The 22,644-nt window shown below is 33.7% G+C and overlaps 3 protein-coding genes and 1 long non-coding RNA gene across 13 annotated transcripts; all 4 read right to left on the bottom strand.

Annotated features, from left to right (window-relative positions):
- Nucleotides 1-1,475: 1,475 nt before the first annotated feature.
- LOC136273720 (uncharacterized) lies at nt 1,476-2,170 on the bottom strand. Its single transcript, XR_010711947.1, has 2 exons — nt 1,686-2,170; nt 1,476-1,567 (listed from the first exon to the last, which is right to left on the bottom strand). It is a non-coding gene; the product is annotated as an uncharacterized lncRNA (long non-coding RNA).
- Nucleotides 2,171-2,466: 296 nt separating this feature from the next.
- LOC105328632 (pancreatic secretory granule membrane major glycoprotein GP2) lies at nt 2,467-6,422 on the bottom strand. The gene is made up of 4 exons (XM_011429588.4): nt 5,777-6,422; nt 5,283-5,533; nt 3,789-3,824; nt 2,467-2,670 (listed from the first exon to the last, which is right to left on the bottom strand). Exons 1-4 carry the CDS (start codon nt 6,280-6,282, stop codon nt 2,534-2,536), a joined length of 930 nt encoding a protein of 309 aa, XP_011427890.3. The 5' UTR covers nt 6,283-6,422; the 3' UTR covers nt 2,467-2,533.
- Nucleotides 6,423-8,523: 2,101 nt separating this feature from the next.
- On the bottom strand, nt 8,524-11,287 carry LOC105328631 (uncharacterized). The gene is made up of 6 exons (XM_011429587.4): nt 11,199-11,287; nt 10,775-10,940; nt 10,168-10,339; nt 9,929-10,052; nt 9,308-9,439; nt 8,524-9,007 (listed from the first exon to the last, which is right to left on the bottom strand). Exons 1-6 carry the CDS (start codon nt 11,225-11,227, stop codon nt 8,662-8,664), a joined length of 969 nt encoding a protein of 322 aa, XP_011427889.2. The 5' UTR covers nt 11,228-11,287; the 3' UTR covers nt 8,524-8,661.
- Nucleotides 11,288-14,876: 3,589 nt separating this feature from the next.
- On the bottom strand, nt 14,877-22,621 carry LOC105328630 (protein LSM14 homolog B). Of its 10 annotated transcripts, none has more exons than XM_034481922.2 (12): nt 22,384-22,621; nt 21,138-21,313; nt 20,882-20,999; nt 20,653-20,748; nt 19,905-19,952; nt 19,646-19,716; nt 19,119-19,347; nt 18,623-18,823; nt 17,894-18,056; nt 17,452-17,651; nt 16,926-17,047; nt 14,877-16,200 (listed from the first exon to the last, which is right to left on the bottom strand). In XM_034481922.2, exons 1-12 carry the CDS (start codon nt 22,502-22,504, stop codon nt 16,180-16,182), a joined length of 1,566 nt encoding a protein of 521 aa, XP_034337813.1. In that variant the 5' UTR covers nt 22,505-22,621; the 3' UTR covers nt 14,877-16,179. The 10 variants fall into 10 exon arrangements, with proteins under 10 accessions (XP_034337813.1, XP_019922922.1, XP_034337812.1 ...); XM_020067363.3 differs by having other exon boundaries at nt 20,882-21,032; nt 22,384-22,620; XM_034481921.2 differs by having other exon boundaries at nt 20,653-20,745; nt 20,882-21,032; nt 22,384-22,620.
- Between the last annotated feature and the right edge of the window lie 23 nt (nt 22,622-22,644).

The following is a 22,644-nucleotide window of genomic DNA, read 5'->3' as shown; positions in this document are numbered from 1 at the left end:
TCAGGTTCGTATTCCTTTTAACATAATTTAAATGCATAATCAAATAATCTTTCAAAAAAATATAAGAAAACATTTCTACTCACACAAATCAAAATCGAAGTTTAAGGGATATAGTATTTTAAAAACAAATTAAGTTCTTGTAGGTTCAGGCATGATAAAAAAAATTCCTCGCTGATAAATATCCCTTTTTAAAACAGAAACATAAGTCTAAATTCCTGGCTGTAATTTTAAGGATTTACATTAACACAAATCTAAATATCAATTTAATAAGTTCATTTATCGGAAACTCTAAAGAAAATATCGGGTTTTTTAAAATCTTATTGTATGGTTTTTCTATGCTTGTTAAAATAAATGCTGCATTAGTTTGCTTTATTGTTTCCATTTTTTTTTTTAATAATTCACTAATTTTCTTTTAATGATTGAACAAAGGGAAAACATGTAACTTTTAAAACCCATTTAAAACAAGATTTATTTATGTTTGGACGACAATTGATCGCGAATCAAAAACCAAAATCAAAAGGTGTCCGATACATTGTAAAATCACCCTATTAAATCATTTTCTTCAATTCAGTTCAATTTTTTTATTCTCTCAGAACCCATACAATTTGTACAGGAATTACATGACATATATTATATACACATATTTACAAACAAAGAGTATGAAAGAGGATTTAGAGCTTGAATATCATGTTTATGAAGAACAGACAATCTCATAAGTTTTGATTATGAAAAGAACGTTATCATATTTTTTTTTAAGAAATTTAAAATTTGTTTGTATGTGACAAAAATTTAGGGAACTTGAAATTATTTGCTTCATCGTAATATTTCCTTTCTAAAAACATTTCCGACCAACTACAGTACATAAGTTTAACAATATTATATATGAGGGTTCAGATTTAGCATATAATAATGGTTCGGAATTTTTATTTGCCCATCCCACCCCAACTATATCATTTTCTTTGTTTTTCCCATATTGATCTTATTTTTATATCAATATATTTTTGAGTCGCATATGTTGAATAAGTTAACAGTCGATGATTTAATTTATCAAATTTGAAACTATGTTTAGCTAATTTTTGTGAATTTGGCGAGCCATAAAAACGATCCTCTGAAATGAAGAATAGCACTTTACTGTAATTCTTTGTTTTCTTTGTACAGATGTACATGTGAGGTTTATTCATAATTTTCATTTTGATTCAACCTAATCAAGTGCCCACAATTTAGAAATATATCTTGCGTCGTTTTACCCATATACAAAGTGACACAATCAATAATGTAAAATTTTAAGACTTTGAATTAAACCCTTAGGAAACTAGTCTGAAATAAACGCATTTTTTTCGTGTTTATAAAGCTATTCGTTTACAATCTGTCATCCGCTACAGTTTTGCAGGTCATTTATCTTTTTAGGTTTATATCAATTTCAGTTATTCCATTCGTATTAATAAGTGAGATTAATAAATTAAAAAAAAAGACCATTCAGATAACTGTTTTTATTTCAAACAGTATTATACAATGTACATGTATATTCACAACGGCTACCCAATTTTCTTCGTATGCCGATCTGTATCTAAACGACGAAAAAAACCCACCACAATATAGACAGACTCGAGAAAAATCAATAGAACATTTATCGGCGATTATCTAAAACGATTTATCTAGATTTTACTGTATTTAAAAGTTCTTACCATTATGGGCAAATAAATTTGCATAAACCTTCATTGGTTATGCAATTTCCGTTTTGACATGTTGTGGATTTTTCAGAGCAAATCGCGTCACAAGTTGGTTTTTTCTTTTCGGTACATCTGCACGTTTTTGTGGAAATTTTCCTGCAATTCCTCCTTTGGCATCGTATGGTGTAAGAAGTATCACACGTCTTGATGCATTCCGCGTTGATTTTTGAAATTTCCGGATTTTGTCTTTCGTATTCCAACTTAATGCACGTTCTAGTGCAGAAACCCAGGAAAGTTTCAACGCACTTTTCAGGATTCGGTTCTTTTCTGCAATGCGGTACTGGGTCGTTGGCGCAGAATCGTCGGCATTTGAAAATCTTGTCCTCCAGTGTATCTGTTTTTTTGAAAATATTTGGGAGACAAAAGACCTGCCCGATGCCCACCAGTAAAATAAAAAAATATAACATGACTTAGTCACTTGTCCTTTAAAATCAGAAAGGTATCGGGAGAGACGAGCAAATATTTATATAGATGATTATCAACATCTGTTGTTTTAGTTTACAATATTGACTGGTATTGAGTATCTTTAGTTAGATATATACTATCGCAATTTCTGGCCAATTTGTGATTCAAATGCGTAGAATACTACAACAGTCACGCAATTTACATAAACATATCTTAATTTCACTCGGTTTATACCCGATATCAAATATCAGTTTTTCAATCCTATTCACATCACAGATGTCCATGCACGTGTCAACTTTGTTTTTGTTCAATGAAAATGTCAAATTCAAAATCTGGCTAATGGTATTTTAATTCATAACAAATTAACCTCTCATTTACAGTAGATAAGCAAACATTATTCAGAAATTGGTTTTATCATTGTCTTTAAATTGTAAAGAGTTGATTCTTCTCCTACTCAACGCTGCATAGACGACGGCGACCATGGCAACCGTAGCAGACACGCCGGCGATGATGTTGGCAACGACATTTGAAGAGGCTGAAAATAAAAACAAAATCAAAGACATTCATTAATTTAAAAATATTTTGAAGCCCCCCCCCCCCCCCCCCCCCCCCCAAATTTGCAATTCGAACTTGCAGTCCGTGTGGACGGTGGAACGGATGTTGGTCAATCACGTCTCTTCCAAAAATGATTGATTTTAATTTATAAATAATTATTCATACAAAGGAAATTTCAATGAGCACCTGATCCTTGGTAGACAAATCAATTAAGGTTGTTTTGAAAACGTGTGAATAACAAAAGAAAAAGAATGTTGGTTAATCACGTATCTTCCAAAAATGATTGTTTTTAATTTATAAATAATTATTCATACAAAGGATATTTCAATGAGCACCCGATCCTTGGAAGACAAATCAATTAAGGTTGTTTTGAAAACGCGTGAATAACAAAAGAAAAAGAAGAGAAAACTCCGTTCAAAGTAAATCTCTGTAAATTGAATTAATAAGTAAAAATAAAATTATACATGCATATAAACTGTACGTTATCCGCATGAACCCACATACAAAAAGTAAGCAATGTATTCAAAAGAAAAAACACTTTCTGGGGAAAATATTGGTCTTAACTCGTCTAATAGCTTTATAAAGTTTTCAAATAATCCATTCAGATCCCTTTAACATAGACCTATCAAGATATTAAGGGAAACATTTTTTAATATCTAATTTTATTTCCGTGCATGATCCACAATTGGATAATTAATGCATGTTAATTCAAAGATATAGATATTTCCAGCCCACACCAGAATCCATACAGAAACTGATTTTCACAATTTTCGGTTCTGGCTGATATTTTCATTCTTCACATTAATCACATTGCCTGCAGTAAGTCCAGGAGTAGACGAGAGATTTTTATGTACTAGTAACCAATAGTGCATGCATATTATATATAAAATATGACTAATTACATACTACTGTAATGCCAGGGCCATGAATTCATAATTTGGATAAAGTATATTTGTTTATCATCATCATCATCATCTTCATCATTAAAAAAAAAACAATTCCTTAAGTTTGTGTGATATTTTCACAGGATTGGAGAGGTTTTTTAAAACTTAACGTTATATGTACATCAAAATATACAGTATTTACCAAAAATCTTACCTTTCTGGTGATCGGGAATTATATGTAACTCTCTCTCTATAAGAAATGGTATAAAACTTGGTTACTATAGGGATCAAGAATTTCAATCAAGTGTTAGAATTAACAAAATGTCCATGGACCACGTGGCTTATCTGATCAGTGATGTCGTGTCGCAGCAATACATTGCTAATAGACGCTTTATCGTCAATATTGATTGCAATATATTGTTTAAACTAATCTCAATTCCACGCAAACAACACTGATATACAAGCATTACTATTTATATTCACAAAATAAGAGGTCGAAAACGATAAAGGTTCACGGACGGACAGGAAGACAGACGGACGTCGGACAAAAATGATAAGAAAAGCTCAGGTGAGCAAAAAATGTTCAAAAGTTCTCTATCGACAGACAACAAACGATGAGGATCGAACACGCATTGCAATACTTCTACTGAAAGGCCATATATATGCAAATATAACTAACATTTCTTTTCAAAAATTACCTCTCAACAGTTTGTATACATGTATACAGTAAATTGTCGATTTTTAGGTTCTATATAAGTTTAATAATTGATACATATTGATAAAATTAGCAAATACACACCAAACTTTTAAACATTGTTGTCCTTTTAACAAATGGTCCAAGGGTTATCTTAAGATTCTGAGGTCCTGGTAATTTGTTATTGTTTAATCTTAGAACTTGTATGAAAAAAAATACACACTGATTGTAGTCAACAAAGGCCCAAACATACAAAGGATAAACGGTATTATTTTATGGCACAACATGCCAGCGTTTCAAGAAAGCTGCTGTCCGTGTACACGTTGTAAAAATATTATATGGCATAAAAATATCATAATGTGCAATGTATATGTTTTGATTAGTTGAAGGTTTGATCACAATAACATGAAACCATTTTTGGTTTATTTTGCCAGCAACATCTAACCGACTTTAGTTAGGTATATTGTGTTGGTAGGCTTTCAATTAAGAAATGATAAACAGCGAGTCAAAATGTTCACCAGGATATGAAATTGGTTGGTCACGTGTTCAAATCCTATAAAACCCGAAGGGCTTTTCAGGAAATTTGATCATGCACATATACAAACAAAGTTCATTTCCTTGTGAACTTTTATTAAAATTGATGTTAATTACCGGTACTTATATTTGCTTTTGAGAGAGACAAATTGTTCAGAATTATTAACATACTCGTGGGTTTTTTTTTTGGTTTGTTTTGTATATATAATAATGCAACCGTTAAACGATAAGCGTATTTAGTAATCAATGTGACGTCATTAAAAAGTTCTCACAGGTATTAATAAAATGTTTGCTCATCTACAGGTTCATGTATGGAAACATAATTATTTGCAATTATCAATATCCTTTTTTTGTATTTTCTTAACAAACTAATAAGCATTTGCGTCATCTTATTTGCAACTTTCTTGCCAACATATTTCATTGCATCAAAATACATTTGTACAACAGAATACGTACATGTATTTGGCATTTGGAACTTACCACGTTTAGTGACAAACATCAAAGGTCCCATAGAAAGCAAGTGTGACGTGTCGGAGCTGACGTCACGCTTCGTTCGTCTGCTGGGTGAACAATCTGTCGAGCACTGTGAGGAGTTAGCCAAACAGACGACCGCCTGGCAGTGAATGTACACTACATTGGATTGACTGGACGTAAACTGAAAAGTCTTCAAGCTGAAGCGAGCCTCGTTGGCTGGTGATGGAAGAAAATGTACAAAGTTGACCTTAGAGCACCTATATGGAAAACGAAATCAGTCCAGTTCATTACTGAGTCTAGCAAGGTTTCTTAACCATTTTGAGGCACATTTGCTGAAGTCAACGATATTTATTACAAATAATAACAAATCAAACAACTTTCCCGAATGGAATTAAAAAATTAAAATGCTTCAAATCAATGAGTCTGGCAAGTTATGGGAACATTTTTTTGGTCGAATTTTATTAAATATTAAGAAAATGTTTTCAAACAACTCGACTTGCCCGTTTTCTATGAGTGTTATAAATACGCTGTCATATGGTGTAGACGTTTTTGTTGCTATGCACGCATCAAGGTGTACCCCCAGTCCAGATGTGTCTCCTGTTGGTAGACCAACGCTAATGAAGATATCAGAGCTCAATTCAAGCTTCCGTGGTGTGCTGAGGTCGTTAAGTGCATGTTTGAACTGGTTCGTCTCATACTGTCGCATATCTATATCCAAGTGTCCAAATCGCTTCTCGTACACTCTCACCTGTTGTTTGACCGGTTGATATGAGGACATGGTCATTTCCGCTCTTGGATAAATGCACTTAACTGAAATTTCCGTAGGGGTTGTGCCAAAGTCCAACACGGAATTTTCTGTCTTAAAGGGATGGACGATGATTTTGTTCTCAAAGATCACATTACTTTGTGATAAGCCGACGGTCGTTCCACACTGGTCGTGCAATATTTTTGAGATGAAATGGGTCCCGTTAAAAGCAATGCTACAGTTTGGATCTAACCACGTCATTGATGACGTTGAATGTATCAGACTTTTGGGGAGAAACACTTCTATGTTCTCAGCGTTGCATGCAATGTCAGAGCGCTCCACTGTCACAATATTATCTGAAAAAAGAAAAACAGTAAATTATCTCCGTATCATACATAAAAATTAAAAATATCATTTATCAACAATAAAAGTATGTTAGTTATGAGGATAAAAGGGGTAAGGAGATAGACAGAAGGAAACAAGCAACGGTTCGCGATATGTTTCGCGATGCGATTTTCTTCTAGCTCTTCTGTTTCTTTTCATCTCTTTAAAAGGCGCGGCTGAAAAATCATAGCAAAACATCCCTGGTACAATATAATACTGAAAAAAACATTGCAAAATAATCTGGAATATCTACATGCTTTAGATTTAGTTTATATTTTTATTACGTCAATGAAAAACACCTAGTGCATTTGGTTAAAAATAATGACAACAACGACAATGACAAATAAACAAAACAATGTACTTATCTTGTTCGAGTGAACACACGGGACCATCGAGAAACAAAAGCCATATGGATAATCTTCTGATGTTTGATGAAAAGTCATCCTTTTTATCGGTTAGCTCCTTGTGCCAGATAGTATGGTTACTATACGTATACCCTTCCTCATTAATCGCCGAGATCGTCACAATGGCAGTGGGGACCCTCTCTTATTATCGCATCACGATAACTCGCCCAGCTACTAGTATATAGTAGATACCGCCTCGTGACGAACTTAAGTTATAAAGTGGGTAAAGCTCCATTTCTCATTTTGAATTTATGATGCAGTGAACAAACTTGACCCTTTCCTGTCTGTTGATGACTCTCATTTCCGAAAAAAAAAATATAATAAAAATACGTTCGATGTAAGAATTAACCCACGCCCGCTTTTCTCTCTCTCTCTCTCTCTCTCTCTCTCTCTCCGTAGAACGCAATACAATTTTTGTGTGTAAAATTATGTTTTACGTGGTATTGTCAGATCGACTTCTTTTAATGGTTTATATCTATCAATAAAAAGAGCGTTTTACATGCAACACATTTTGCAGAATACTACGCTTATTCAGATGCCGAAATACAAGATATGTGAAAAAAAAACCTAATTAAACGATTTTCGTTGGAAGAGAGGGTACTCAATCAATTCTGCCCATGTACTATATTTCTTTCGTGAATTAAAATAATGATCATCGGATTTTTGTATTCCAATTTTTTTTTGGTACTATTTCACCGAAACAACAAAGTGACTGGTGAACCTTTCAATGATAATCAACTGAGCAGTAAGTTTTCCATGGCACGTTCTTCTTGACCCTCTTGAAAAGTTTGGTTCAAAACTCTTTCTTTTGGGAAATGGGCCTCTTAAGATTTCATAAGTTGAAAACACTAAATTCGTCAGAGTTTATGTACATATATGTAGTACAGCAACTTAATCATTGTTTTTCTTTTTAAATAGAAAATATCGTGAGAATTTATTAAATATCAGACAATGGTGTCTCAATCGTTGTTGATTTCGTGGGTACCCCTTGCCACAAAATAACGTCCTCAAAATAGAATGAAACAGAGGCGTTATTCAACTAAACATAGAAGCAAACTACATGTAACGAAATTACATTCCTACAAACCTGCTGAAAAATTGGCAATCCGCGAGAATTGATCTCCGTGAATGATTCTATAGTATACTAGGCTTACTACTCCGCCGCAAAGTCGTCGCGAAATTAAATCTGGTTTGCAATATGTATTAGATATGAGATTTTGCATTGATGTCTTACAATTCTGTTGATTGCTCACAGCCTTACAGTATAATTGATTGCTAAGTCAGTGCATTATGGACTCTGGTTTAAGCATAACCAGAGCATTTATTTATATGATGAAAAACTGGCCATCCTGAAATTCAAATACACAAATTCAAATACAGTATGCTTTGAGCGCATTTTATAACTGATAAATGATACAGATTTTATAGAAAAAGAATTTGTGAATGTGTAGTTCAATTTTTATTTGAAGTGATATTAATTAATGAAAAAATCTGCCATTTATACCAAATTCAGCACCTATATTTGGATAGAGTAGATTGGTTTTGTTCACATGATTCTATATATACAAATATTATCTGAACAAGAACAATCAAACATTGAGTCAGGCATTGATTAAATTGATAAATATGGATTAAACATAACTTAAACAACTAATTCTGTACATTATCATCATTTCTGATCAAAGTTTCAAAAAACTGGGGTCATGCATTATAAATAAATCCACTGTTTTGCTCAAAGCCCCAGATACATGTATAAATGTTTTGGGGGCAAATTTCATTTGTCATCAAACACCTCTGAGAGAGGTTAAAGATATCACTACATAGTATGCGAGGTTGGACATCCATCGATTATTCAGTCATCTAACATATCTCTTAGGTAGTGATCACACAACAGGATCGGACACTCTGTGAATTCCACTTTGTAGTCGTAGTATAGAGTCACTTCCTGAGGGTCGTCGTACGAGTCTCCCTCATATCCTAGCTCCTGGAGAGTTGACTCCGCAACCAACACTGCCTCCCGATTACGAGTCTCGTCAGAAAACACCGATAGCTTTGTGGAATGAATCCCGGTTTCCTGGTTGATGAGTTGCAGTATGCTGTAAATCGTGGCATCTGATTGGACCATCACTTCCAAGTGTGCGGGATGGTTTTTGAGTTCACGATCGAAAGTCACAAGTCTTAATTCCAACCAAATGTATCTGTAAAATTGTAATATGCAAATAAATAAAATAGCTGCTTTATTTTACATAGTCCCATGGACTATATTATGGCTATGAAAAACTAAATGATATTCCTTGATCTTAAATTAATAACGAAAAAATAGTTAATATCAAATTATTATACTAAAATTTGAAGAATAAAAAATTGAATGTTCATTCTTTTTCTGTTTTTTTTTTCTTAGAAAAAAAGTGATTTAGTTTAGTTCAGTTTAGTTTAGTTCAGTCAGATTCAGTCCAGTTTAGTTTAGTACATTGGGCAATATTCAGTTGTTTTCATACTTGGGATTTTTGTTTCTGTAAGGTTGATCTATTCCCATTTTACAACCATGAGGACACTTTTCACTCTTCTTTGGCATAACAATTAGGATTTTCTCTGCTTCCTCTTGCTCCCTATCCATCTCTTCTAATTCTCTGAAAAAATAGAATAAACCAACAAATCAAATATAGCTGAAAGCCAATTAGAATTAGAAGTAAATTAAGACAAGAGTTTAAAAAAAATATCACATATGCATTTTCTTTTTCCAACAAAAATTTATGCAGTCTGGTTCACTAGCCTCATAATAGGGATAAACTGTATATTTCTTATTTAACACAAGTACTAAATTACACAATTCAACTGTATTGCATCAAATCGCATGAGTATAAAATTGCGAATGCCAAATTTTTATCATAGTTTCATTCAGTTTGCATCTGTCCGAAAAAGCAAGATTTTAAAATTAGCGAGATGAACTTCTCATGATTTTATGCAGACATAACTTCATGGCGTTTAATTAAGAATCTAGTAGACAATATTCTAAGTCTCAAATGAATTATGCAAAAATGTTAACAACAAGGACACAATAGTTTTACAAAATTTACTGTTATGATTCATAAGCAAGCTTGTCTCAAATTAACGCTTACTTGGCATATTGCAGTCCTTTGGAAATTTCTGTGTAGTCAATTTCTCCACTGTTGTCTCTATCCAATAGCTTGGCCAGGAGATGTACTTGTGTATCGTTTAAGGTTAATCCCATATCATACATACCTACCAAAATGTTTACGAAGAATTAATAGAAATATATATAGTTGGCTAGGAAATTCATTTCCACTTGTTTATAGCATAAGAAAAAATAATTTATACGTGAAATGATTTAAATTACCTGATTTGAAATCATCATATGTGATGATACTCTCTCCATCTTCATCAAACTCTTCAAACATTTTAACAACCTGTTCTGCATTCCGCACTAACCAAGAATCCATTTCTTGAATAAAATCATGGTAAAAATCTTTCTGGGCTTTCAGTTTCTCTGCTGATTTCTCTAGTTTTTCCTTTTAAAAAAAATCCCACATTCATTTTTATTTATATATTACATTCATGTTTAAATCATTTGAAATATAGAGCATTCAACAATGTAAGGAAACTAAAATACTTAATTCATGCATATTTTCTCTAGATAAAAACAAATTACCTTCAGGATTACCGGTAGTATCATTTATACAAAGTGCAAATAATAACACATTTCCCCTTGTAAATGCAACCGATTGTTTCATGGAGATTTATGTTTAATTTGGTTGAAATCACATGGTTTAGCTTTATCACTCCCTGATTTCACAAACAAGCCCCAACTTGGACCTCACATACTTCGGCCTTTATGACACATTTCAGGATGTGCATTGTAGATATTAATTTAAGTTATACATGTATGTTTGCAACTTTGATTTAATGCTACTATTTGATTTTAATTAAGTCAACACAGTACTTACCAAAACTTTTTCTGACTTTGACATTTTGACTTTCTTCTTTTTCCCTTTCTTTTTCTTCCCCTCCTTCCCAAGATCAGTGGTGCCATCTGCAATCAATGTTCCTGGGTCTCCATCTATTGCGGGAATGGCATCGGCTTTGTCTTCCTTTCGTTTGGCTGATTTAGGCCTTCAATTTTGTATTTCACAAATATTCATATTTGTAATAAGATTATACAAGGCTTTCTCAAAACAGATAATCACAATTAACATTCCTGTTCAGAATAACTCAACAAGTCAAAACCTAAGGAAATTCTGGCTAAGAATTTGATCGTCTTTGAGTTGTTTTATGGTACGACTGAAGACTATTGGAATAGTTTTCGATCTTAAGTAGTTGTGATTATTATTTTAAATGTATTGTTTACATATAAACATAATAAAATCTTACTTTTTCTTTCCTTTCTTTTTTAAAGGCATGATGATAAATTTTCTGTACGTATCTAATGTATACAATGATGTCAAGGTCGCTTTTAAAACTAATATAGAAATTAAATCGACGACCGATGTTTTTCCGGATTTAAACATTTATGCAATAAATGACCTCTATTAACAAATAACAGGGGAATACGAGGCATTACATACCCCAACTTCAAGTAATAAAGAATAACTATTTTCAAGTGTTGTTAAGTATTTACTTGGTTGGTAAAGTTACATTGTTGATGAATAAATCTTGACCATTTACAGTGCTTATGTACATGTAATTGCAAATTTTTGTTATGCGTGGGTCTAGACAATATATACTCTTAAACTAATCTTTTTAAAGGGATAAGTTTTCTTTCATTTTGTTGTTGATTTATTCAAATGAAGTCTTGACCCAGAATTGTCGGAGTTTTCACAAAAACTTTCACCTTTATCAATTATTGTCAAACCATGTCTAAAATTTTAAGGTAGATCTCATTCTGATCATATGGTCAATTTGTTGACCATCCAGCCTCAGAGTTGAGCCTCCTTCAACTGTCATTTTTAATGATAGTTGAAGAGAAAATAAAAGCGTTAAAATGAAATTATTAACAGGTCACTTGGTGTCTCAGAAATGTTATACATTGTATCTGTTCTAAGACTCCCTCTGTAAGAAATTACGAAATTGAATACTCAGTATAAGTATGGGACCCGACCCTTCACTTGAACAAACTTGAAAGCAGTATATAGTGGAAGCTTTGTCCCAGGTTTTGTCCGATGCAAATGGTGTACTATGCAATACAGTCTGATTAAGGAAATGAATATTATAGTAGGCTGCACAGTTTTCGAGAAATAAATTCTTTTTATAATGCTTGGTCAAATGGGAATTCATGGCAGAAAAAATGGCCCTTCATTTGAACAAACTTAAAAGTGGTAGTTTGTACCAAGTTTTGCTGAAAACGGTTCGGACAGTACTATAGTAGTTACACCGAGGAAGTTTAAAATGTGAAAAGTTAACGCTGCGGACAACAAACAAACACTAAACAATTTTTAATAAGCTCTATTGAGCCTACATTATAAATACAATTATTAGTAGGGTACTTATTCTTTTTTTTTGGTGGTTCATGCGGAATATAAAGGTGGCGACATTGCAGAAAAAACCCACATAACCCGCGTTTTAGCGGGTTATGTAATTTATTTTGAGATGATCGCTACCTTCATAACCCGCATGGATCATCAAAGAAAGCAATTTACTGTTTATATGTTTTAATGTACATTAGTATACATTAACTAGATTAAACAGCCAAATCGTCTCCTATGGGAATTTGAGTCTGACATCATCATATGATTATTTCGTGCAGTCCGTGATTTTTCATAGGTCGCTGTAGGATTAATCAACGGGGCCTGTAGATTTCAGTCAGATGTTCTATAGAGCTATGATTTAACTATAAGTTTCCGTAAGAAACAGAGGGAATCATACTTGGTAGATGTAAATATATTATTTTTATAGTAATACTAGTACACGGTGTACGTAGTAAACGAGGTGTATGACTTATACCCTTATTTCGACACAAAATTGCCATGTCCTCGTCTTCAACCATCTGTGACCTTAGATACCATTGCTCGTACATGCAACAAATACAATGTATCATGGAAGTTAAATATCAAATCAGGACTTTTTAAGTTCAAGGTTTTTCCGATCATTTGTACAGCAGCTCGACTCCGTTATCAAACTGGTCAACCTTGCCAATATCTTACCTTGGTCAGACAACAAACGGGTCGGTGTTATCAAACTGGCCAACCTTGCAAATATCTTACCTTGGTCAGACAACAGACGGGTCGGTGTCATGCAGCTAATAAAGACAAGCGTCGAATGTTGCTTGTACATTATTAATCCTTTGGTAACGATTGCTAATGAATTTTTTCAAAAAGTAAACGCTTATCAACACATGACTAAAATGGATGAATCTGTTGTGAGAAAAAGGACCATGTCGGATACCATTGTGGTTATTCCTTTCTCTTTGTACGGCAATGCAGTGAACAAAGCTGTGCAGATGGTCGGAGATGTCGTCCTTTATTTCGTGGGTATATTTTTTCGACCGTCTGCTGAGCTTGTCGGTTTCATTTCCGGCAAAATTTGCAATAACGCTCTTTTCATTCTGGGAGTCAATCCAAAGCGACTGGCCAAATCTCAGTTATGCTCAACGATAAACTGGGCATGCAGGACAGCCATAAATGCTGAATTGTTGGCTCTGAACGGAATACTGATGTTCATCTTCGCTCTGATTGTGATGGCGATGGCATTTACCTTGCTCCTCACTCCCTTCGTTCCCATAATGCTCGTCTTCACGGTCGTCATCACTTCGCTCATCGCCCTATATCTTGTATCCGCTATCACCAAGACGACCAAAACAGTTTCAAGTTCAATACAAAAGACATTTGGTGTAATTTTGTTGGCAGGATTTTGTATAGCTTTTATGGTGGTGGCATCCATGATGTCATGTGCTTTTGTGATGTGCTGGATATTCGTCATATCTTCCGTGCAGATCGTCTGTGTTATTCTATCGGCCTATATGATTGTGTCACTCTTTGTCATTATTCTAATTCTAAAGATCATCGGAAAAGTCATTGATAACAAAGTCCAAGAGCCACCAGGAGACACTGCGAATCTGTCTCTAACTTTTTCCAAAAAGTCGTATTAACATAACCTTTGTATACAATTGTTTGGAGTAGAAATGGGGATTTTAACTGCTAGTATATAGACTAAGACTCTGTAACGAGAATAACCCATCGTTGTGTTTCGACAAAAATATATTCAGGATGGTCTGACCAGTTGTATTTCTATAACTGAAAAAGTCATTTCAGGTCATGAAATGCAATTCAGTCTCGTGCAGATAGAGTCAATTCCCTACCGCTGGCTCTGTAATGCATTGAAAAAGATAGGCATTTTGATCACTACCCCTAAAATATTAATGCAGTAGCTTACTTAACAGGTAAATGCTTTGTCTCATACACTGCAAGTTTCTATATTTTAGCCTTCTATCATATTTACATTTTCTAGTGATAGAATTACGTCTATTTTGTAACATATAGTCCAATACAGTTCACCAATAACGCGGGTTTGGGAAAATATACAAATTTAAAATAACGTAAATATCAAATATTTAACTGAATATCTATAAAATCATAAAGTAATAAGTAATTAATCTTCGAATAATTTGAGGTGATCAAATACAGTCGGGCATAATTAAGTCAATCATAAGCCATTCTGCCTTGATTGGATTTGATCACCTCATAATACTCAATGATTCCTATTTCTTAATTCGATATGCAATCAAACGACTTGCACTTATGACCATTTCTGTTTGTATTTATTTTTATGGTATAGCCTTTTTTTTAAGTTTACACTATGTCATATATGAATTTGTAAATAGTACCAAGAATTTTTCCGCAGCTTTTCTTCCGAAAGCAAATTGCAATTCATAGAATGTATATCATATAAAGTAGGTACTTTCACAATGTTTTATTTTTTTACTTATAGTATGAAGGTAAACTTCACTGTAGAAACAAGTGCACATGAAAAGTGCTGCCATGTACACAAGCTTCGTTAATAAGTATATTCCAGTGTCTTAAAATATATTAAAATAAACAACAAAAAATACATCAATATATTGCATTTGTTCTTTATTTGAAATCCTCACTTCCACTGCTTAGAAACTGATCACATACCGCAGATTTATTTGTCTATAAAGAATGGATTTCCCTTTCAGAATGCCAATTACTTCAGAGAATCAAGAGGGACACTGGTATTTGCATCATTATCAAGTTGCTTTCAGGTTCAAAAGTAGGTTTTTCACATTAGTGGCATGAACTTTCAAGGAAGGAAAGAAAATATTGCTGATAATTGCCGTTGTATTGTTTTCTCTCTTAAATAAATAATAAATACATACAGATTAATTAAAGATGAAGTGAACAATCTGATCCAAGATTTATAGTCCCTGCCCATTTCAAATCGAATAATTATGCACAAGACTTCTTTCAGTACAACTGCAAATATCAAATACTGTCATACTATTACAAACATTGTTTCTTTTATTTACAAATAAAGCATTTGGTTTCAAAAATCTCTCAAATGTATGCAAGCCTACAAAGCCTTATTTCATCACAAAAAAGGTTTTATTCATGTCCCAGCCATTTTTTTTCTTAAATTCATTGATATTAATATGTTGTTATATCTATTCAATAAGGAACTCATTTTGAAAAAAGTTTGTTTTCTTGCATAACACCCAATATATAAAAATTATACAAATAATCAAGATGAAAAAAAAGCCAACTAATATTTTACATTTGAATTTCCATTTTTCTTTTTGCATATTCCAAGTCAGATAATAACCAACTGTTGACCAAAAATAATACACTTCAGTGAACTTTTCTATCATATGACTTTTTCATTCAAGTAAAACCAAACCTTCTATTCAAGAGCAAAACATACTGTTGATCTAATAACTTGCAGAGCTTCAATAGTAATCTATCTTGATTCTTTTATGAAACTAATTAAATTCAGTGCAACCCCGCTTGAAAAATTTAAAGAAATATATTAAATTTACAGTATATTTTGTTGCAAGTAAGCTTAAAGTTAATGTCCATGTACACCAGGGTTTTCCAATGGTGTGCAGTAGCACTAATATTGTATACAGTACATCTGGAAATTGAGTTTTACAACTGCTTGCCACTCTTACTAAATTGCTTCTTCAGGTGACAAGAGTTGAAAGAAGTTGGGAGAAGTCTGCCAAAATCTGCAAAAAAAACTTCCAAGTTTTGAAACAGGGATTCTCTTTGGAAATTCACAGAAAATGACACTCCATGAAAACACCATCTTCCAAAAGTTTGTCCACACATCCAGGAGTGTCCCTATGTTGTCAGCTGCCTTCTTGTGACTCCTTCATCTCAATCCAAGTTTTTCATGTTGTCTATGACTGCACTGCTGCTTTCTGAAACAGTAATGTTGTTATATATTAGAATTCAATGCAGACAAAAACTGGTACATGGCATTATCAGGCGGTCGAAGATAGACTCAATGTACAGTAAAACAAGCTTTATATAACAAAGTGCCAGAGAAAGGGGAATTTGCTTTGTTATAAACATAATTTGTTATATCTGTTAGCTTCACAGTATGTTAAAAACCTACAGGGAATAAAAACCACTTCACTTTAAGCATCAATTCATTATAAGCATGTTTGCTATAACAATTTTTTAACTGTAGGATGAAATCAAACTTGTGTGTTTTTACAATCTCACCAAGGTTCAGGAATGTACATTGCAGAAAAACACACACATTTACAGATACTAGTTATGTTTGTTGATTATAGGTATTTTGATGAGGTGCTTAATTGTTGCCCATTTGTTGCAAAAAAATTCAAATAATCAAACTTTATATCATATATATGTACATGTACTATATACCGGTGTAATGAATGCAAACAATTTCAACTACTCAACTGCATGCATTTCCAGTTTATTATCTACAATTTTTACATATCTCCTAAATAAATTTCTAGAAAAAAATGTAATAGATTTTTCAGCTTGTTACAGAACTGTTGCTGTATTAATCACAGGTAGGTAATTGAATCAGCAGAGCTTTCTTTCACACACAAGTTTCTTCATAGAATAGGCTTCTGGAGCTGAATGAACCAGCAGCTGTCTGTCTGACACTTACTCTGTTGTTGTTTCCTCGTCTCTCTATGCCTGCTGCTTCGTAATCATAGTCGTAGTCCACCCATCCTTGACTCCTGCCACCACCACTGGATCCACCTCTCCCTGATGATGGTCGGAAACCTCCTATAACAAAGTTAAAAATAAATCCTTCAGCAGAGACATACAAGAAGGAGCAAAACTTAACCCCCTCATTTTCTTTAACTCCTGTTTTTCCCCTGGGTGTTGTTCTTAATTAGTTTATGCAAATTGATCGATTGTAGCTAGTTAAAAAATTTGCATTCTTGTGGTAAATTAAATGCAAAGCCTTAAAAATATTTCCCAAAATATACTGGTACATCATATGGTTAATTGAGTTGCTTAAATGTAGCTTTCTAAAAAGTCTCTGAATTTGCTCCCTTGTGTATAATCTTTGTGAATTCAACTGATTTGCAACGCCCTATTTTATATCCGCCAATTAATTAAAACTTACTTCTTTGTTTGATTAATGCAGCAAATTTTTCATATTTGCATTTGACTATGTGCCCTACCTCTAAATCCCCTGTAATTGCCTCGGTAGTTGTCGGATCGATATCCATCGTTTCTAAAACCTCCACCTCCTCGGTTTCCTCTAAAGCCTCCATAGAAGCCCCTTCCTCTCCCTCTAAAGTTACGACGAGGGTTGTCAGAGAGGCCAAACGTCTCCACATTTAATTTCCTTTCCTCTCTCCAACTTGGACGAGTTGACTTTCTATTTAAGATAAATAATTATAGTCAAATTCTATCTGATTAAAGTTGCAACATTTAGTCATTGTTGATAATTTTTAAACATTGCAGGTTTACCGAAGAGTTTGATGAGTTTTTCTTGAGGTTTATCATATACATGCAATGCATTTGGCTTCATCAACCACAAAATTGGGAAGGTTACAAATCAATAGTCAGGAAAATCAATGTATTGGTCTAGATAATGAAGTAGGTACTAATTCAACCAACCCTTTGGCACGCTCTGTTGCTTCACAACTAATGTTGTCAAAAAAGGATTTGTTCTTATCGTAACAGATTTCTTCTTCATCTTCAGGAACTTCATCTTCTCCATTTTCTACACTGTCTTCCTTTTCACCATTAACAGACTTTTCTTCCTTCTTTTCACTTGAGCCTGAATTATAAATTATTAATATTACTACAAAACATTGACAAGATTCAAAATATATAGCTTTTAATATTTCTTTCGAAGAACAGTAAAAATATTGTCATTTGTAAAACATACCATCTTCTGTTTTTCAAATAAAATAAGCCCTGCCCCCTTAAAATTAGCATTGTCAAATGTACACAATAATTTCATCTTGCAGATATTACTGGCCTTCATGAACATCAAATTCTACATAAAATTTGTATTGTTTTTAAATATCAATAATCTTTAATTTTGAAGAAACATGATATCTGCGAGCCAATGCTCACTAGTGAAACCCACACTATTTGAATATACAAAATAAGCAGTTGACATTTCACAGAAGTTGACGTCAGATCAGAACAAATACCTAAACAAAGATTGTGTAAAAATTTCAAGCCTTTGCTATTAATAGCTTCCGAGAAAAATGGGACAGAAATTTGTTACAGGCAGACACACAAGGGTAAAACAAATATCCCACTTTACTTCAGAGTGTGGTATAAAAAAATGCTTTTTAACACTTGTCCCTAAGATACATATTACATAAAACTTACCTATTGTTAATTTCTCTTTTAATTCCCTTTCAATCTCATCCTTATCAAACTGAGCATTTGCTTCCTCAAAGTCAAACTCGCCCTCGAACTTGAGAGGAGATTCCACTTTCCTGTTTGACTGATATCTTCCCCTTGATGATGGACCTCTCTGGTTACCCCTATTGGGTCCTCTCTGCGAGGCATTTCCCCTTGGTGGTCCTCCTAATAAATTGATAGCATAAATAATTATCGGCATATCAAATGCATGGATTAGAAGGCAAGAAAACCCTTAACAGATAAATCAACACAGTGATTATACAATATGTTTACAGAAATATAACCGAGATGGTAAATCAGTGAATTACGATATTGTTTTGAAGAAACACTGAGTGCAAGTAATACATGCTCCAACCAGTTTAGATTTTAATGTGTGCCTGTTGCAAAATCTTGGGAGCTGACAAAAAGATCATGTTTTCATAAAATTAGTGTTGATTGAAAATTAAATCATAAAATGTACCATAGAAAGCATGCTTATCTGGAGGTCCTCCTCTTCCACCCCGGGCACCTCCCCTGTCAAATCCACCTCGCTCAAATCCTCCCCTTCCTCCTCTCGAGTAAGTATTTGAGGACTGGGGCCTTTGTTGCTGGTTTCTCCGTGATCTATCACCCATTTGATGTTGGCTGTGGCTCTGTTGATTTTGTGAACTGTGTTGCTGTGCTCCTTTCGGTGCCTTCTCTGGACTCATCTAAAGCACACAAATAATGTTTCAACATATTTTATGAATGTTACTGGATTAATCATGATTAAAATGAGATCTTAACTTTGTCAATCTTTTAGCATTAAGAAGTGATGCATAAATTATTAAATTATGTGTAAAAAAAATTATTATACCATTTATCATAATAAATTACAAATTAAAATCTTGCGACTTAAAGAGAAAGTAGGAGCAATTCTTCTTAGTTTGTTTAACCATTGATTATATTTCATCAAGCTATTGCTCTTTCCCAACTATTACTTTGCATCTATTATCTTACACCAAATACCTGCGTTCCCTGGTCTAGAGTCGGGGACTTTCGGTTTGAATGAACACTTGGAGGAGTCGGACCTCTTGACCCTGGAAATGAAGTACAAATTCAGAATTTATAAGGTAATTAAGAACTTATAAATAATCCTCCCCTAAAATTAATATCTTGAAATTTGAAATTGTTTTTTAAAAAAGTCTCTTCCCAAATCATACTTAAAAAACTAAATTGATCAGTATATTATTCTATTAATATTTCAAAAGCAAAATCATCAACAAACCTTCAAATTCAAGACCAAAACTGTCATGGTCTTCCAACTCATGCTTTTCTGTAAATCAGTGAACAGGTGTCAAAACAATCAATAAATGGTGTGTACTAGTAAAAAAAAATTATTTTAAATCACCTTCACCATCAATTATTAAAGAACATTAACTGTTAAATCAACAAAACTTTATCAATCAAAACAGATTGATTTAAAAGTAGTACTTATTGTATTATAAATGAGACTTATTAGCAGCAAAGATTGTGAAATGAAAGAAAACTTGAAACTTCTTGTACATTGATGAGCGTTTCTGGATAAATAGCAAACCCATTATTCAGTAAGCCATGAGGAAAAAGAAGCAAATTTGAAATACTAAGTTCGTATGCAAAGGGCAAGAAGTAGCAATACTGCAATACCCATCTACTCAACAGCAGCACATTTGACTTCACTGAAAACTTTTAACAAATCCATTCAACAGGGTACAAATACAATACTATCAAAATCTGCCTTTCTTGATAGCAAAGTAGGATACAAGCAAAACTGCATAAGACGATATACAAGGTATGAATATTACATAAAGGTAAGATGAAACTAAGATACTGTAGAAGCCTTAAAGTTTCGAACATAACAAATGTTTCTGACTTTTGCACAGTCTTAGCCATGTTAGGGTTAGTGATGTGTTGGGCATGTTGAATGATATGCCAAAACTTAGTGCAATTATTTAATCACATGCAAAGCTCGTAGTGGTATGCCATGTATTACGCACCAGGGCGTCGAATAGCTTGCTGAGAACCCACTTGTATGCTCTGATCCACGGTAGGAGAAGCACGGTTAAAACTGGGAGATGGACCACGGGAACCTGCTTTCAAATTCAGCAATTTTAACACCGACCTCCCACGTATGTGTGTATACATCACTATCATATTACCTTTCACAACTGAAACTGATCAAAACAAATAAATACTAAGAAAAACACTGCATGCGCAATTTACTACCTGACTGGTTTGGGATAGCTCCAAAGGGCTGAGGTGCTGCTCCTTGACCATACTGACTGTACAACTGGGGACCACCAAACGGTTGATAGGACGATCCAATATAACCGCCACCACCCTGCTGATGAAAACCCGATGAGGTTGGCTGAGAGGACTAAACACAGGAGACAAAATGGGAATTTTTTTTTAACTCGAAATTTAAGAATCACTTTATTTAAATTCAGAACGAAAGAGGACTGAAACACGTAAAGAAATGTACCTTCACTATGGCAGGGTCTTGTGGTGGCATGGATGATTGTAAAGACTGTGCTTTTGGTGGTTCACACACATGAAGATCTTTAATGTCACTTCCACGAAATATGATATATTCAAAGATTTCATCACGAGGAGCAACAGGTCGATCTGTTGGTCTGTCTTCAGTTCCAAATGATCTAACTGAAAAAAAGAAGAAGTAATTTCTGATTATCCTTTTCAAAGAAGCAGTATGAACCAAACCTACTAGGTATTTTCTTTACATGCATGTAAAAAATTAGCAAAATGTTAAAAATATATCCTTTATATAAACATATGCACAAGCAAAATATAGTTAATCTTTTAGAATATGTATTATATAATTATCTGGGAGAACTACACTTAACAATGTTGCTACCTTTACAAAGCAGCAGCCAATAAAGCAGTAAGGTGAACAGAACAGATGTGACATAATAATATAAAAAGGTTTCATACTCTCTTTAGGATTTATTTGGAACAATTACTTTATCCACATCTTGGGTCAGTCTGTCACAACCTCTAGACCCTTGATGGCTTGTGGGTTAAATTAAGATATATTGTGTTATTTCACTCACTTTCAATTTTGCCGCTGAATTATCACAATTGCATATATATCTGCATTATATAATGAAATCTCTCTCATTTCATATAGAAGGCTTATTCGTTAGGAAATGAAATAGTTGGAACTATACCCAAAATAATGACAGGAAAGCTCTAAACTGGTAAATAATACAAAATTCATGCTGCAAAATTAAAGCAAGCAAGACACATCAATATCTGGGTTTAAACAAACAGAAGTAGTGACCATAGTAATGAGGGACTGTCCTGAAAGTCTGTGATGTTACTACCAAAGCTGAATTCTGCCCAAATGCAACAATTTTTATCTGGATCCAAGTAGATCACATTAATGTCAACATTATCTTTCACTTTTATGAAGAAGTTAACATTGCATATGTAAAATGTAATAATTAACCCGTCTGAAATGCTTTTTAAAATGCATTAGCATAAAGTAAACATTGGTGAATTCTAAATTTGTATACGAGACCTTTGTCTTAATGAATTAAGACTGTGCAGCATGACAGATGACTATACTCTGCTAAGAATTATCTACCCGTTAAGAGCAATGACAGCTGTAGGGAATTAAACATTACTTGTATTCAAGACCTTGCTACTTCTGTTTTGTTGTCTGCAGCAATTGTTCATTTAGAATATGTTGAACGGGTACCTTCACGTACCTTTTGCTAGAGCAACAGTCGATTCATTGGGATCAATAGTGTATAAAATGCCTTCATAACGAATTCCTGCCTTCGATATGAGGCTGATTTTACTGCCCAGGTATGGAATCCCCCCACTCATGACGCCTTATGGCTTGAGCGTCAAAAATAACGGAGGATGGCGGCGGATTACCAGCTATTTGTCTATCGTCCGGAGTCTATCCTATCCAAAATGGCGATCTATTATGATTGGACGGTAGATGGCGCTAAACTTCAAAAATA

The sequence above is a fragment of the Magallana gigas genome, chromosome 3 (genome assembly GCF_963853765.1).
Source record: "Magallana gigas chromosome 3, xbMagGiga1.1, whole genome shotgun sequence".
In the NCBI taxonomy this organism is placed as follows: Eukaryota; Metazoa; Mollusca; class Bivalvia; order Ostreida; family Ostreidae; genus Magallana; species Magallana gigas.
This window is presented reverse-complemented; position numbering and strand designations above follow the sequence as displayed.